General features: G+C 32.5%; 1 protein-coding gene across 1 annotated transcript in view; it reads right to left on the reverse strand.

Moving 5' to 3' along the window:
• The window catches only part of slc4a10b (solute carrier family 4 member 10b), a 67,493-nt gene extending 49,609 nt beyond the window's left edge, over positions 1-17,884 (reverse strand). Inside the window, exons 1-2 of the mRNA XM_052566028.1 lie at positions 17,714-17,884; positions 10,232-10,261 (exon numbers count right to left, since the gene is read on the reverse strand). Coding sequence (XP_052421988.1) covers positions 10,232-10,261; positions 17,714-17,761 — 78 coding nt within the window. The 5' untranslated portion in view covers positions 17,762-17,884. The remainder of the gene's footprint in view (positions 1-10,231; positions 10,262-17,713) is intronic.
• Between the last annotated feature and the right edge of the window lie 1,168 nt (positions 17,885-19,052).

A 19,052-nucleotide genomic window follows, 5' to 3' on the forward strand; every position in this document is an offset into this window, starting at 1 on the left:
CAGTGCATAACGAAAGCAGGCTGGATTTGTGCATTTGTCCTCAACAGAGAGAATAACTGACCAGCTGCTAATCGCAACAAGCTGGTGTTTTAGCGCCTCATTACTGAGAAACACGCAGCATTAAAACAGATGGTGCCGAGCCAAGATCAACCCTCAGAGCAATTACATTCAAGCAGAAATACGCCAAAAAACAACATGCAATAGTGTTGCACACATACACGCAAACTATGCTGGAATAGTCATTTTCAATATGTCAACATTTACACGAGCACTCAAAAGTTTACAATGATTTTGTTTTTAAAAGAAGTTAAAACTTTTCTTCTGTAAGGATGCATGAAATTGATCAAAGGTGACAGTAAAGACATTTGTAAAAAAAATATTTAGATTTTAAATAAATGCTGTTGTTTTTTTACTTTACATTTATAAAGTATCCTGTAAAAATAAAATAATAATAATATCACGCATGCTGTGTTTAAGATTTAAAACTATGGGCATAAAAAAATAAATACACAACAAAATGTCTAAAACTTGGACTAAAACTAAAATGAAAACAGAAATATAAAAACAAATTAAAAAATATTAATAAAAACTATAATATCTCAATTATATTAAAATAACACTGGCAGTATGTCATTATTATTAATACTAATTTACTAATATTAATAAATAGACAAAAATCACATTTAAAACGTACATTCTGTTCACTAATAAAATATTTAAATTATTGTTTTTATATTATTATTTGTAAAAAATTTGAAGAGACAATCTAATAATTTATGGGTGATAATGGGTAGTTGCTAGGACATTGATCAAAGGTGACAGTAAAGACATTTACAATGTTACAACATATTTATATTTCAAATAAATGCTATTTTTTTTACTTTACATTCATAAAGTATCCTGTCAAAAACTTTTTTTTATATATATATAATAATAATCAGAAATGTTTCTTGAGCAGCAAATCAGTATATTAAGATGATTTCTGAAGATCATGTGACACTGAAGACTGGAATGATGATGAAGATAGTAATACAGCTGTGCATCACAGAAATAAATTGTGTTTTTTGTACTGGCCTTTTCAGTGCTGCCTTTGCATTTTATAATATACATTTTTTATATATTATTATTTTCTTGTATATCTCCAACAATTACATTTTTTTCTTTTTTTTTTTTTAACTAAGAATAGCCTACGTTAGAAGTTATTTTTTAAATGCATTTTTCCCTCTCTATCCACTGGTGGAGGATGAGGAGATACCCCCTGACTATGTAAGCGCTTTGAGTGTCTAGAAAAGCGCTATATAAATGTAAGGAATTATTAATTATTAATTATTTAACAGCATTAACTTAAAATGCAAGACAGTCCCCCAGTTATTTTAAATTTTAATGTTATTTAGCAATTTTTACTGTATTTTTTTGATCAAATAAATGCAGACTTGGTGAGCAAAACAGATATTAAAAAACATTTAAATTCTTATTGACCTTAATCATTTTAATGGTATAAGGTATGCATTTTCTTGGAATTATTGAATAAACTTCATTAGAAATTTTTAATACAGGACTGAAATCAGGGCACAATATAATCTTCATTTATATGCATCAATAGCAATAATCACACCTTTTTCTTAAACATTTTAACATGAAAAATTGCTCTACATTGGCACAGTTTTATTGATAACAGAAATTAATCAGAGACTGAATCTGAGTTTTTAATCAAAGTGATTCACTGAATCAGGCATTCTGAACTGACTCCAACACAAAACTCTAGCAGTATTTTAGCTAATGATGTTTAAATCAAAGATGTTATTAACTCAAGTTAACCTTGACTTCTCAAGTAGGACCAGATACATGCTTTTACTTTAATTCTGACATTAATATAAAAGATTGGCACCAGACTGCTTCTAAAAATAAAAATAAAAAGATAATGCGTGTGATTCACTTTAGATGAAAGTATCTGCCAAATGCACAAACATAAATGAGATGCAAATCATTTCAAATCCATTCATCGTTTCACCTGCTCTGACAGCAGCTCACTAAAATCCATCCTAAATGTCAAAACTAGCAGCCTAAAGTCACGTTCCCCAGGGCCTCCAGGTAATACAGTGTGTGTGTGTGTGTGTGTGTGTGTGTGTGCAGTCAGTTGATGGTAGCTACAGTAATTCACACAGACGAGAGCTCAAGCCTCACACCCACACACTGAAGTATTGAAGGAACAAACCCAAGGGCACCTTCTTCCTAGACGAGGGAGTGTGTGTGTGTGTGTGTGTGTGTGTGTGTGTGTGTGCGTGCGTGTGTGTGTGTGTGTGTGTGTGTGTGTGTGTGCACGCATATGCACACGTGTGCGAGTGTAATTGTGTATTATTCTTGTGAACTTATGTAAATGTGTGTAAATGAGCACAGAACTGTAACTTTGAATCATATTCACTTACAGCACAATCATACTGAGACATGCTCTTTTGTTTGTGTCTAAACGCTGGTCTGTGGTTAACACGGTTTAAAGAGACGTTCCAATTTTCCCCTAAAACATAAAAAAATAATCCTGGCATATTTTGCATCTGTTATTTTATGTCAATAATCATATTTTCTAAATTGTTTAGAATCAGCACGAATCTGTTCATTGTAAAAACAAATCCATAAATCTGGCTTATTATGGAAAAGCAAGACTGAATGATTAGGGGATTGAAACAAATGGATTAAACTGATGATAGTGATAAACTGGTATATACATAGACCAATATATATGCATATATATATTTAAAACTGTGTAATCCAAATGCATCAACATTTTATTTGCAATTAAAATAGACATTTTAAATTTAGATTTAAAGACACTCCACAGATGTGAATTTTGAAAAACATTTTGCACTTTAAAAATATAAGTTTGTGAGCATGTTGCTAAATAACAACCGGATACAATAGCTTAAAGCTTTATTAATGACTATGAATCATTAGCTAAGCTAGTAAATTCAAATAAAGTCTTATAAAAAAGAGATTTCACTCTCTTTCACTTAAGGGGTTCAATCAGATGAGTGCTTTTTGCCCTGCCTAAAATATGAAAAGCATGTAATCTGCATGAGGTCTAACTTCTTTATTCTGAATCCTCTCTTTTTATGATAAAACTGCCACACGCTCTCCTTCTGCTGCACACATCCTACACTGTAATCCTGTAAAGAGACGACACACTACACACACTCACAGGTTCATGTGAGGGAACAGAGCAGACACAAGCCTCAATACTGTAAAATAAAAACGAGATCTCTTTAAAGCGGAAGTGATGAGCAAAAATAATGACACTGTCCATCTGCCATTGGTCAAACGAACAAACAGTCCCACACCAAACTCACACCAGGTGCTCACAGAGTTTCAGAGTCACAATATTTACATTTTTGAAGTTTAAAAATATGAGGGAGTCAGTACTGAAATACAAAACAAGTATTTTAAAAAGTCCCTAAAACTCCAGGCTAAGCTTTAATATCTCAATTACAAGAACAAAAAGTGATTAAATAGAGAGGAAATAGAGATCCTTGCTAAATTCCTCCCAGATGTTTCCCCGTGACGAAAAAGCCCATAATTAACAAAACAGTGAGAAATGTCTATATCGTAATATATGATGTCAAATGTTTCTTATCCAATTTTTCAAAGATCTGAACTGCTATCCACATTAATTTTTTACAATATCTCTATATTATTACAACAGGACGACTTTTATATTTAGTTATATTCTTAATTAATTCAGGAAATGCACTACCGTCCAACATTTGGGGGTTGGTAAGTATCCAAAAAAAGAAGTGTCTTCTGCTTCTGCAAGGCTGCATTTATCTGAGCAAAAATACAGTAAAATTTTTAAATAGATTTTAAAATGTTATATATTTCTGTGATGCAAAGCTGAATTTTCAGCATCATTACTCCAGTCTTCAGTGTCACATGATCCTTCAGAAATCATGCTGATTTACTGCTCAAGACACAGTTCTGATTATTATCAGTGTTGAAAACCGCAATGTATTGAAGAATAATGTCAAAACTTGAAAGAATCATAAGCCTCTATTAAATACCCCTGAGCTATGACAGAATAACCTCTGAGCAATGAAATGTGGGTCTCATAAAGCTGGTCTGTGAGAAGGCTATAAATAACAGCAGTATGTTCTGCATCCAGCAGTCAATACAAGTCTCCAAGCGCTTAAAATAAGCACTTTCCTGTCAGATCGATACACAGTGCAGGTTCCATGTCACCGAGCCAGTACTTCAGGATGCCTGCACACTCAGATCAATGCAGCTGCCGGCAGCAAAGCCCTGCAATGTCATGTTTACAAGGCACCGGGCTGTTATGAAGAACACTTCTGGACCACACCTTTCACTCTACTGACTTTGCAAAGGTTCATATGAATATCCAGAAACACAATGAAGATTTGATCTAAGAACATTTTGCTAATGTTCACATTCAATTAAGAGAACATTCAGAATGTTTAAAACAATTTTTTAAATTTTTGCAAATGTAACCAAATGTTCCATTTTGTCATATGGAAAAAACTTTATGGAAATCTTATTTTATAATGATGTTTCAACCTAAAACAAGTAACATCTAAAAGAAAAAAAAAAATATATATATATATATATATATATATATATATATATATATATATATATATATATATATATATATATATATATATATATATATATATATATATATATATATATATATATATATATATATATATATATAATTTGTGTGCACATTTCCAGAACATTTTTCAAGACCAGATTAACTCTGTTAATCTCAAGATTTGTCGATTAAAACTTTCAGAAAACCTTTTTCAGAACATTGGCCGAAGTTCAAACATTCTTTTTAAGTTTTGAAAACATTCTGAATATATATTTTATGTTTATATTTAATGTTTGTTTAGCAAACGTTACGACAAATGTTACATTTTGATCATTTCGCAAACATAATGAGAATTGTACTTTTAAATATTACCTGAACATTCTAAATCAAGTAACATTTAAAAATGGAATTCAAACAACGTTCTGTGAACATTGCATAACATTACTGCGCTAATATTTTTCAACAATTTTAGGACGATTTTTAAAGTTATATTAATTCTACTGGTATAAAATAGTTCAAAGAACCTGGTCAGAAGTTTAAAAACTATTTTGACATCCAGCTTTTAAATTATTATTATTATTTTTTTTTTTTTTTTTTGCAAATTTTGTTTCTGCCAGCATTATGGAATCATTCAATTTAAAATTTTGCAAATACTATGGGAATGTTACATTTTAATGTACTCTGTACATTTTGAAAAAAAAGTTACATTTAGAAAATGGAATTCAAAAAAGTTCTGTTAATAAAATTTTTGCACTTAAATTCTGAGAACCAGAAACTAATAATATTATTAATAACTATGTTGCCACTTTCCAGAAGTACACTTGTTCATCATTTTCAAAAGAAAAAAACATTTTGTGAGAATGTTCCGTGTTAGCTTGGAATAAAACAAACTAAACATACAGTTCATAGGCAGAATTGTAGATTTTACTTCACTATATTTCAGAAAAACCCTACCATAAACGACACATAAAAAACTAAACTCAGATTGCCCTGTTAACATGTCAGTCACAGACGTTTCATTTCTTGGCCAGATGAAGCTGCAAAGTGGACGAGACTGATCGTCTGGTCTCGTTCTTCATGGCTATATTCTCTTGTGGATCAGATAGATTCCAGCTGGCTGAAAGAGACTGCTTTGGGATAATTTTAGAAGCAACGTATCTGCAAAATAACACATGAATAATTACAGCTTTTGTTTTCTTAGTATTCAGGTCCATTATTACTGAATATAATCTCATTTTTTATGGAAATTTCCAAAGAAAAGAACTTTGGATTTTTCCCAAGATAACAGGAGCAATCAGCTTAATTTTAATGCTGTTTACTAACAGAAAATGGACACAAATTGACATGAAATCCTCTTAGCCACAGGAAAAAATACTTTTGTGCACTTGAACCTCGTGAAAGCATAAACTCACAGAAGATTGTGGGAAAAGTAAAATCTTTTGGACCCCAACGTTCCTCAAAACACATTCCACAATATAAAGAAACTCACACAAGCTTGGACTGACATGAGGGTAAGTATATGACGACAGACTTTTCATTTTTGGTGGAGCTATCTCTTTAAAGCAGCATGAGGGCAGTCAGAAAGCGGAGAGATTAGCAAACATCCTGTGATGGTTCACATTGATTTAATTGGATGAAGCAGATAATCATCCTGAACATCCTCAAAGGGCAGATGGAGGAGAATATCACTATAAGCTGCAGCACAGCAAATCCACAGAGAGCAGTTCAGTGTAGTAAATGCTGAAGCAGCCCAAAGCATGAGGAAAGCACGTTCACTCCTGGCCATATTTGCAACACCTCCAGCCACATGGGCATCCAAGACCAAGTCTTATATACTTCAATGGATAAAATCTCAAAAACTGCTTGCCAAACTGTCCCATATATTGTTTCCTGACACCATAGCATTAAAAAGGCGTAAACTGTATAATATAACATGAAGTCAATTTGCAAACTTTAACTAACATTTATTAAAAGTTACAGTATATAAATGTTAGGATATAATGTTTATGAAACATTCTTATAACTTTATTAATATGATATACATTCTCTTAGAACAACATCCTCACAATGTCCTCATAATGTTATTTGTACTTGTTGAATGCTCTAAGAAAAGTTTTTTGTAGCCATCAAATGACATTCTATATTCTAATAACAAAACCATAATGCATTGCTACAAGCTTTTAGTTATGCAAGACTAAATACGATGCAGAACTATATACAGTAAACATAAAGTCCCATCCCTAACCCGACCACTCAACATAAGACAAGCAAATGAAAATATTTAAATAAGATACAATGGACAAATTAATATGAATTAGCCACCGATTAGCAACTTAAAATATTTCCGTTACTTGAAATACAATTTTCAAAAGTTGCATTTATTTTTACTTCAGATCATTGCCAAAGTAACATTTTTCATTTTCGTTCAGTTTAACTAGAAGAGCACAAATAAAACGAATTAATAGAAATGAATACATTTTATATAGACAAAAAGTTATAAAAATTACAAATACACATATCAGCGATACTGAAATAACATTGGTGTTGGCTTAATGTTTGTAAAATAGTAAATTTTTCATTTAACTGAAGCATTTTTTACCTATAATTTTCAGCATTTAATGACATATATTTTTAGTTACCATTTCTTTCACTTTGTATGTCATCAAAAAAATATATATTTTTTGCATTATGGCATTATTGTGTTTTCCATAAAAGAAAATGTTTTACCAGAAGAAGGCTTCTTAGAACATTTTGGAATATTATAATATTTGGAATAATGCCTTAAAATGCTGTGTAGTTAATATTTACACTCTCAGCTATTTTTTTAGAAGGCAAGGGACGAAGCAGTGTCAGAGATCTGTGCAGGATTTATGGGAGGTCTTGACCGACATCTGCCGCATGTAACCTGCTTCTGACTGTAGCAGCAGAGGCTTCCTACACCCCTCCTCCACAGCACTAACCATGCATCTGATCAATGACATTCAGCCTGCAGAAAACACGCTGCATCCTCTGCAATAAACAGACTACATCACCCACAATTCTGTAGTGCACTGCTGCAGTTTGCACTATTGCACACTGTTCAAACAACAGCTAAATGTGATTATCTAAATCACACATATCATCTGGCAATATTAGTACTGCAATACCAAAATCAAAGGCATCATAAAAATCCATGCATTTTGTAAATCCTAGAACTTGGGAGTGTTTGCATTGAGCAGATGCCACTAGAACCTGAACTCCAGTAAAAACCAGTATACGGCTCATACCTGAGAGTCCAGTCGGCTGTAAAGATCCAAATTCTGCATATCCCTGGTGTTTTTCACTCCAGACTGAGTCAGGACGGTTTCACCTCATGCAGCATGCGCTTCAGCTGATGTCCAACTTCAGCGCATTCCCACACAAACACACACTCATGCACACACACCACACACAGCGATTACAGCAGTGACATCAGCAGTGTCTCTCCCATTCAAACACACTGTCTTTATCTCATTCTGTCTCTTTCTCTCTATAGGGAGGAACTGCTTCTCATCCCGGTGTTGCACCAGTGTATTCTGCTCGCCTCCTCCCCAGAGGCATGCTGGGAGTGGACTGCTGACCTTGTTCTCTTGCTCTCTATCTCTCTTTATCTCACCTATGAGATCTAATATACCTGGAGAAAACTATCTGCTAGCATTTCCATTCATATCAGTGGCAGTTCTTGACTCCCTGGAATAATTGTTTGATCCAAAAATAAGACTCGTCAATCTAAAGTCACAGGAACACAACAACTGACTGATTGACCCTTCATAGTGACTATCCTGAGCTGTGACATCACAGCAATCGATCTTTGTTTTTTTTTCTAAGACATGATAAAGTTAAATAATAGCACAAAATCAAGAATGGCATTTTCCCGGATATATATAATATAATTAATATATAATATAAATTATTGAATATAAATATATACATGTAAATACTCACAAACATTTTCAAAATATATACTGTATGTGTGTGTATTTATATACACATGATAAATATAGGATACATATAACACACAGATGTATCACATAAATAAAAGCTTCTATTTTGGATGCGATTAGGGCTGCCCTCGACTAAAGATTTTTCTGGTAAACTAGTAATCATTCATTTTAAGCATTATAGTTGTCTAATCGCATGTTTATTAATAATCCATTTAAATAATTATAATAAACCTTTAATTGCCTACATATCCTAATAAGCGCTCAAGCACACGCATAAAGCGTGCCACAGTAACACAAGTAATGATTATGAATGTGTGTCAGGGCAAAACAGTAAGAAGGCATTTGAATAACTCGCTAATAAACAAGTGCTTTCTTTGTTCAGGGTTTAAGAGATGAAGTCGGTGACACTGAATCGTCATCTCAAAAGCACATTTGTATGTCCTGCCGGATGTACTGGATTACCACAGAGACCAGCTGTTAACGATCTGCGTGACTTCGCCAATGTGGATTTTTTTTTCTGCGATATAGTGCATCTACATATAGTGCATCCAATATTGACTAGTAATATATTTGTATTTCATTCAATACTTTTTATGAAATTTAAAGTGGCGAGAGTTCTTCAGATATGTCACGGGCTTCGTTTTTGTGTTTAAAACCAGTGAGAAATGTGATGATTTGTGATACGGAGAACTTGAGACAAGTTCAACTTTTAACATGATGTTATATATGAGTTCTTCTGAGTACGTTTTAATACATACAGCAGGAATGATGTCTAGCTGATAAATTATAACTACAAAATTGTGTTTCCACAGCTGTTCCAGGTCCACAATTTGTAAAAAACCCTACTATCCTGTGTGTGGAAAGCAATACTCTGTAAACTGTTCATCCTTCACCTTTGTGTGCCCCTGTCTGAGGAAAGTACAAGGCGTTTGCTTGTGTAACACAGATTCAGCACAAATATAGAAGCAGATCAAACGCTCTCAGACGAGAGGAGATGTCAGTGTGGTGCATTTCGCTGATCTTCTGCCGGGATTTTCCTCATTTCAAAAATGTGCTGTCTACCAAAACAATACATAAATGATACATTTCATGAAAATAACCTCCAAAAAGCCAACGCAGCTCATCTAATAATTCTTCATTGTAAGATCAAAGGAGAATGATTTGGAAGCATGCCATAAAGCTCTTATAAGCTACTAGATTACTGTATCTACGCATCTGGTGATTTTTCAAGGTCTTTTCTGAGTAAAATCCTGCAGATTTGAGCATGTGGTGAGCAGATTGACAGATGACAGATTTATAACTTTTATAACTGTCTAGAAGCTTCAGTGCTGCTGAATCCATGAGCTGCAAACTGAGAAACAAATGACACGAGGAAGAAACTGCTGCAGCAGGAATTCATACTGTGATTTTAAGCTTTGACTGAGTTTTGGATTGGCAGTGATTTCTCCTTACTCATTCACTGTGATTAGATTGAATAATGTGAGATGCATTGAAACTTATTTATGCTGACAGCAGGTTCTGGAACAGCATTCAAGGACCTTCGGATCCTAATATTTTGGCAGTTTCATTGTCAGTCCAATTCATCCATCCATTTATGTTCCAGTCCGGTATGTGTGATATATCAACCATCATAATAAACCAACAAAGTGTATTAAATATTTCAACTCACCACACTTTGTCTTCCAGGAGACGTGACCTCCTGCAAAACACAAATATTTACAGATCAAATTCCTGTCATTTGTTTTGACTCACTCTAATAATTGCTGTTAATTAATTAACACATTACAGCATTTACACATATACAGGACTTCTTCATAATCTTCTGGATTGTGTCAGCACAATGATCTATGTGCACACTGTTAAGTAATATTTACATGTTGTTGCTTTGTTTTTACAGTATGCATTAGGGCTGCACTCTTTAGGGGAAATCATTTTTTTTTTAATAATAATAATAAAAATAATAATGATTAAAAATATAGTAATATTTCTTATTTGTTTTTGTCTAGTCATTTTAATACTTCTACTACTAATAATAATAATACAGTTATAATTTTTTAATAATAATAATTGTTATTATTGTTATTATTATTATATATATTATTTGGCTTTTATCTAGTAATTTAAAAAGTATTAATACATTACAAGACATAAAAAACTGTAAGAAATATTACTAAGTTGCTTACGTGTAAATGAACACAGTGCTGCGTTTTACTCTGACACATGCAGTGCATATATTTATTTATTTATTAAATCACAGTTTCTGTGATTTAATAATCACACTATATTGTGATTTCAGTTTTACTTTGACTAATCATCTGGCCCTACTATGCATTTAATTTTTTTATATATTATTTTTAAGTAAAAACACAGTAATGAGGGGTTAGTAACTTAAGTGTATTTTAAAATATAACCCATAACATCCCTGATTAATCAACATTAACTTTACAGTTAAAAACCAAAGTGAATCAAAATGATGCAAATGCATTTAATTCAGATTTAAAATGACGTTTGCATGCTTTCATTTGCATCTTAACTGACAAAAGCATATTACAGGAACACCATGTAGTTGAGCATTCACAATCACGCATATATCTGGCATTTTGGACAGCAATGAGTGAATTTCTTCTGGTTTTAAGTTTATTTTACCCCATAAAAAAGAGAGAACATGTTTAACAGAGGAAGTGCCAGGACATCTTCCCTTTCAAACACAATAATCCTGAATATCCAAAGAGCACCTATTAGTTTTAAAACAACCTCAGAAGCCTTGCGTACATGCTTAATCTCTGCTAAAGGCCATTATATGAGCATCTAGTGGATTATCCAAAAACACTGCTAGAAGACTAAGGATAGAGTTTTATTCTACTATTTCATACATATCAGTACATTCATACTGAGATTACGAGCTCTAGACTGCAACAACCGATTAGTCTAAACAATATGCTTAATTGAATCTCATCTATCATCGTCTCAGAGGCACAATTTACCTGCTTCAGAGTGACATAATCGCTATCAACAGTTTCACGTTTATTTTACATTAAGCAAAATTAAGCAGCTTTGTCCGTCTGCTCAGGACTCACGCTAAGTGGGAAATATTCTTCAGTGTAATCTGAATAATAAAGCTTAGCTTTGTTTTAGCAAAGAGCTTTGCAAAAGCCATCATTATATTGTCCAGTGATACATGACAGATGAAACCTTTGAAAGATCTTCTTCATGTGCTAAACTTTCATATATTTGTGGTTTAGACATATACAGTTTAAAATGCAATAACTGTTTATAAGTTCATAAATCATGAAATGCGCTCAATAAATATAGTAAATTAAGACCAAGTACTAAATTACTTAATTACCTTAAATACATGTCTACATGTTCATGACTAGTTTTTATTACATTTTTTGACCTTAAATATCATGAATATCAATACTTTAACATCACACTCCATTTAACATTTCAACTAACCTAATATAATATATATAAAAGATATTTTAAAGTAAATTACTGACCTTTACACATAATCATAAGAGTCTACAGGGGTCCTTTTTATGATGTCATTTCCTGGTTTCTGCCTTTGAGACATGACCCCAAAAAATTACATCACGCTTTGATTCAGCAGACAAAAGTTTTAATATTAATAATATTATAAATGTACATAAAATTATATTTGATATTATAATATTGAATAATATAACAATTATTAAATATTTAAATATTTATATTTAATTTGTATTCTATTATATTATTTGTATTATATGTATATATATATATATATATATATATATATATATATATATATATATATATATATATATGTTATAAAATATTTTACAGCATATATAAAATTGTCTTTCTGCTTTGATTTGGCAGACAAAAGTTCTAATAAAGATATGATGTATTTACAAAATTATATAAACAATTAATCAGTTGATAAATAAAATATGATACATTTATATTGAATAATATTTCATATTGTCACAAAGCGGTAAGGGAGCTCTGTGGAAAAACAGGATCTGGGTCCAAATGTAGGTGAAATGACATTTATTTAACAGAAAGGCAGACAATAAAAAAAAACAGATCAGAACGTATAAACAAAACAGTATCAGGTGAGGGATACAAATTCAGCACCAACGTGCTTGCATCAACCTACACACAACAAATAACTACAATTACAATTCAGCCAGGCAGAGTGGTGGGAGTGTGGTGTATAAATAGTCCGATAAGGAACAGCTGAAGGTGTAATAAGTTACAGGTGTGTGGAGTTTGGGGAATGGAGTCCGGGAGGATGGGAGATGGCAGTTTCTGATTGTGAGAGGGAAAAATGCAGGGACTGGACTCATGACAAATATAATATTTTAATAATTAAAAATATTTATATATTAAAATTTTAAAATATATATTTATAGAGAAAAAATATTTGAAAATGTTATATATTATAACAAAATTATTATATTTTACATGTATATGAATTTGTTTTACTGCTTTTACCCCAAATTATAAAAAAATATATAATAACAATAATAAAATAATAACAATAATTAAAAAAAAATACACCAAACAACTTAATTTACTATCAAATAAAAAAATTAATTGTTTATATATTTTGAACAATTTAATAGATAAAGATAGAAAGAGTCACAAATCCTTAAATAGCACTTGCTGTAAATGAAAAGCATCACACAAATGACTGATACTGCAGATAATCCTAATTACACATGTGCTGATGTGCTTTAAAGGGGTCATATGATGCGATTTCAAGCTTTCCTGTCTCTTTGGAGTGTTACAAGCTGTTCGTGAATAGATAAGATCCCTAAAGTTGCAAAGACTAAAGTCTCAAACCCAAAGAGATATTCTTTATTAAAGTTAAAGCTGCGGTAGGGAACTTTTGACGCTCTAGCGGTTAATAAGCAGAACTGCTTGCGTCTAGCTGAAGAACATCGTAGCCGGAACTACTTCTCTCTGTTTATGTCTATGAAGAATCACAAAGGTACTGGGTTACTCCGCCGCGGTATCCCCGAAGCAATCTAAAATAGTCCGAATATAAACACTTATTATAGGTGCACCCTAGTGATTCAGGACAAGCTAAAAACACGGTTTGGAAAATGGATTCATGGTGTACTCGCTTATTATATACATTTTTCTACATTTTGAACACAAACAAAGTTACGGACCGCAGCTCTGATTGGTTATTTTTTACCGGGAGCGATGTATTTCTGCAAATGGCAATAGGACAACTGGGAGGAGCCAGAGGAGCTCGATTTTTTTCACAGATTATCCGTCTCATATTCTACTGTCAGGACATAATGACAGGTTTAATAAATATGTAAAAAATATATTTTTACAAAAGTTCCCTACAGCACCTTTAAGACCTGTCCACACCCTCCTAAAACACCTTGTTTAAACACGCCCCCACATGTCTACGTCACGATGTGGGAAAAATTTGCATACTGCTGCCCAAATGTTCACACAAAGAAAGAAGGCGTACCTTTGATTCTCGCTGTGGTCACTGGTGCCAATGTCATGGAGAAACTGTTTCATTGTGAAAGCTAAACTACTTTGTTTGGCCTTCCAAAAGAGAACATGGTTTTATGTTTATGCGGCACGATGCAACACAATGCGTAAAAACACAGTATAAGTCATTATAATCCGTAATTATATCCCCACTGGATGCAACAAATGTCTTGTTTTTAATGGGTTTTATTGTTTTTTCTTGTTGCGCCAGTGTTCTGACCGGGACACAGCATCACAGTATGTTAAGGGCCATAACATTTCCGTCACACGCTTGAGGCATTCGGCCAATCACAAAGCACTGGATCACTGGCCAATCAGAGCACACCTTGCTTTTCAGAATGATGAGCTTTGTAAAAATCTACGTGTTTCAGAAAGGCGGAGCATAGAGGAAAAACAATAAAGTACAGTATGTGAAAAATAATGTTTTTTTTTTTACCTTAAACCACATAAACACATTTCATTACGCCAAATACAAAATAATGTTCTTTTCAGCAACGTCATATGACCCCTTTAAACACAAACCTGATCAAGACTGTATAAGGGTCATTCAAAAGCTGCTTTTCTGCCATCACTGGATTACTAAATAAAAGAAACGTTCTGAGCTGATTAGAGGTGCTTGTTTGAATGATTAAACATATACTTTCTGCATTTTCTGGTGTAGAAAGCACAAGTCTCCAACAAACACAGACACACTCAGTATTTCAGGGTCACTGGATTTGGCCTAAACGGACTTTGAATTCAGTGCGGTTTTACTTCTCTAATATCTTAAGATCATAAGTCCTTACTCTAAATCTTTAGTTATATATCATGGTATACTAAAGTTAAAACTGTAAAGCCTGACATAAATAATAGTCAGAAAAATCCTTTTTTTCTTTTTTTTTTTTACTCAACAGTTTATTTTTTGTTGATTTTCATTATAGATAGATACATCAGGATTTTATGACTCATATACTCTGTGATAGTGAGAATACAGAGGAAGAACACCTCAATTTTATTCAGAGGCCCAAAATGAGCCAAAATATTTGGTACAGAAGAAGAATTTCTGAGATCTTCATAACAGCATAACAGAATATTTACATAAAATGATACAAATATCAGTTTTCACACTGAATCCCCAATAATATGTCTTAGTAAGATGATATTTCAGTTCTTAGTTTTATGATCAATTCCATACAATACAATAATTCAGAGAAGCCTGATGATCACATTTGATAATCACATTTCAACTTGATTTTTGAAAAAAAAAAAAAGATCAATGGATAATCAAGTAAACCAAAACGTCTTCAGTCCAGTAAGTGTTCATCTTCTTGCATTTACTTCTGTAAGTTAATGGTGGGATTCATCCGTGATTTAAGCCCTTTCTGTATCATACTAGCTGAAATACATATTCAGAAACTTCTTCATCTCACACAGTCAGAAACCTGTCTCAGAAATGAACCACAGCCAGGCTTGGAAGCAATTTGTCACGTCTAACAAAAATAGAGTCCACTGCATGTGGACAAGTGCAAATGAGCTCTGGCCTGAGATCTGGACTGCTATTATGAAGCAAACAGGGTTTATTGATGCAGGAATAATGTTTTACTGTTCTACGTTTAACTAAGCCACATTTATATATCTGTGTGGTGATCTCACAATCTACCGAAACCCACTTTAGATCAGGTGCTCAACTGGTAAGTTTTTAACCCTATATTAATAAATATAAATATATCTGGTTTTAAGAAAATTTTGGGTCACAGTTTGATGCCCAAAGGAAAATGAGCCAAAACCAGTTGACTAGCATCTGTTAAATGCATTTAAGACTTTCCTGATCTTGGGTTGTTGAGCTCATATAATTCACTGATATTATATGTAACTGATGGGATGTCATCATTAAAACCTTATATACCATTATATATCTGATCTTTGGCTCCGGGGTCACAGCGAGTCTCATCTGACTTGCAACATAAAAACGACACTGACACTGCTGCTCACATGTTTGGGATCAGTAGGATTTTTATTGTTTTTTTTTTTTTTAATTCTGCTACTCAATGATGCATTTATTTGATCAAAAATACAGAAAAATATAATAATATTGTGAAATATTATTGGAATTTAAAATAACAGTTTTCTTTCTTAATATACTTTAAAATGTAATTTATTCATGTGATGCAAAGCTGTATTTTCAGCATCATTACTCCAGTCTTCAGTATCACATGATCTTCAGAAATCATTCTTATATGCTTATTCATAATCAGTGATTAAAACAGTTGTGCTGCTTAATTTTTTTTTATTTTTTTGGAACCTGTGATACCTTTGTCAGGATTGTTTTGTTTAATAAAAAGTTTAAAAGAATAGAATGTATTTAAAATATAATTATTTCGCAACAATATAAGTATTTGCTATACCTTTGTATCAATTAGCACATCCTTGCTGAATAAAAGCATACATTTCTTTTAAAAAAGAAATGAAATAATTTTACTGACCCCAAACTTATGAAAAGTAGTGTATATTGTGACAAAATATATATTTTTCTTTATTTCTGTATTTTTGATCAATTAAAAGCAGCCTTGATGAGCAGAAGAAACTACTTTTAAAAAATATATAATAATAAAAATCCTTCTAATCCTGAACTTTTGAGTTGTAGTGAATGATGTATGTGTAATGCTAAATTTAAATACTAAATATTGAATACTAAATAAATATAATGAATAATAATAATATCATAAACATATTATTATTATTATATTAACAAAACATTTTATATATTTAAAAAAAATTTTTAAAAACAAAATATATCAAATGAAAATTCTAAATATTTGAATTTGAATAACAATTATAAAAAATAACAGTAAAATATCTGTACATTTTGAGGAATAAATGTACTTATTTGATATGAAAATCTAACAATGCAAGAAAAAAATATCATAATCCTATTATGAAGCCCATTAAAAGTACAATAATTACGTAGTTATACTTATATTTGTTTTTACATTTAATCAAGTTATCATGACAACAGCGTCTCATTACTGTACTAAAGTATTATTTTTACTGTACTACAGCAAAAAGTTACTGAATTACAATCAATTATTGTATTGCAGTAAGAGTATTATAATTATTAAAATAAAATTAAAAATTAATAAAAGTCCTTCAAATATTTTCATGATGTAGGCTACTGTATAAATATTTTTCAAATTCACATTACAGTAATTAGAATATAGCAGGAAAGTTGGCCTATGCTTAATCGTTATGAAAAATACAATGTAGACTTCAATAGGCTTCTTTTTTCATGCATAATACAATCTTTTATTTCTGCTGAAGTTCACTTATGGTACAAAACCACTTTCTCATCAAGATCTAATTTAATGATGTTTAATTCATCTTGCATGTAAAAACGTTAAAATAATGTAAGATGAACCTCTGAAAGTATTAGTAAAATGCGTCCTGATCTGCAACGTGTACTGCAGCAGAATGCAACTGTAACATGCGTGTCGATCTCTTTCGAACTGCAGAGGCGCATAACATGCACGAGCGTAATAAGTCATTCATTCACAGTCAAGGTCTGTCGCGCAAAAAAAATGCGCAATACACACCTCATACACGCACGCATCATACGATCTTACACGACGACGCGCGCTGCAGTGCTAACACGGCTGATTAAAGAGCGTCTTACCGCGGGCAGCAGAGGTTCCATTTGTGCGCCTTGGTCCTTCAAGTCCATCTTCTGTACCTGTAGATCAGCTCCAGTGTGTGTAGTGCGCAGTGCGTGCAGCGTCGCCGATCAGCGCAGATGATGTGCTCACATATTTAGTGCAGTCATATTATAACAGTGCTCACTCATAAGGGCGCGTGTAGCTGCTGTGTGACGCAGAAGTGGGTAGTAGCACTTAAACTCCACAGAGGAGAGGGCATTATGTTATAGTGCCTCGAAATTTGTCAGGACTGGGCCTTATGAGAGCGATTACAAAGGCATTTTCAACAAATAACTTCTAGTGCTCACGTGTGTTTGCATCTTAATAACTTGGAGATTTTAAGTCAACAGTCTAATTGCACAATTGATTATCTGAATACCAGTTTCTAAAAGGGATAGTACATGGAAAACTACATTTTTTGTCATTTCCTGGCTTATTTCAAATAGAAAAATATTAATAAAAGATGCGTTTTTGTCCATATGAGAGTTTCAGAAAGTTTTTATGCATCACAGAGATTAAGAAAGTCAGAAGTTTGGAAGATTGTGGTTTAGCAATTGGCAATTTTCATTAGCTTATTTGGTTTGCATCCCAGCGTAAATAGTAAAATGATTAGCATTTTTATTTTATTCGGTTGACTAGATGGTTTACACCTGTTCTGAGAAAAGTCTTGTGAGATTTACATGCGATAGTGAGTGAATAGATTTAACAAATAAATAAATATTTTCAGGAAATTTCTAGTTCCGGTGATTCCCAGTTTACCGTTTCATGACTATATTGCTTTGTTTATGTATAATGACAACATCCCATACTGACAACTTACCTCTATAGTGTGACAACATGCCCCCTTGTGAGATCAGTATTTAGTGAGCACCTTTTTTTCCTGGAAAGTAATGGTAAAAATGTTCAATAGCTTTTTTTTACTAGACTTTAAGGTTTGATTGTACACAGAAACTGACTTTCAAATATACAGTAAATCTACTCTGAGAAATACTGGAGTAAAACTGTGCAAACAGGTCTCCCCTTATAATACAATGTCTCATTATTAAATATTTACACTTTCTTCTTTACAATAACTCAGTGCAGTGGTTTCACATTTTTAGCCAACAAAACTACCGCTGTGCTTTTAAATCTGTCATCTGCACTGTCATTGTGAGACCTGCACTAGGACTCAACTTATTTATAATTTAGGTGAAGCCGAAATAATAGAAATCCTGGACCATCTTAAAGCATCTACAGTAAAAGCCACCTGCTCATATACAGGATTTGGACATTTAAGTCAAACTTGTGTTTCAGTTTAACTGCATTAGACAGTACATTCAA

The sequence above is a fragment of the Carassius gibelio genome, chromosome B9 (assembly GCF_023724105.1).
Source record: "Carassius gibelio isolate Cgi1373 ecotype wild population from Czech Republic chromosome B9, carGib1.2-hapl.c, whole genome shotgun sequence".
Classification (NCBI taxonomy): domain Eukaryota; kingdom Metazoa; phylum Chordata; class Actinopteri; order Cypriniformes; family Cyprinidae; genus Carassius; species Carassius gibelio.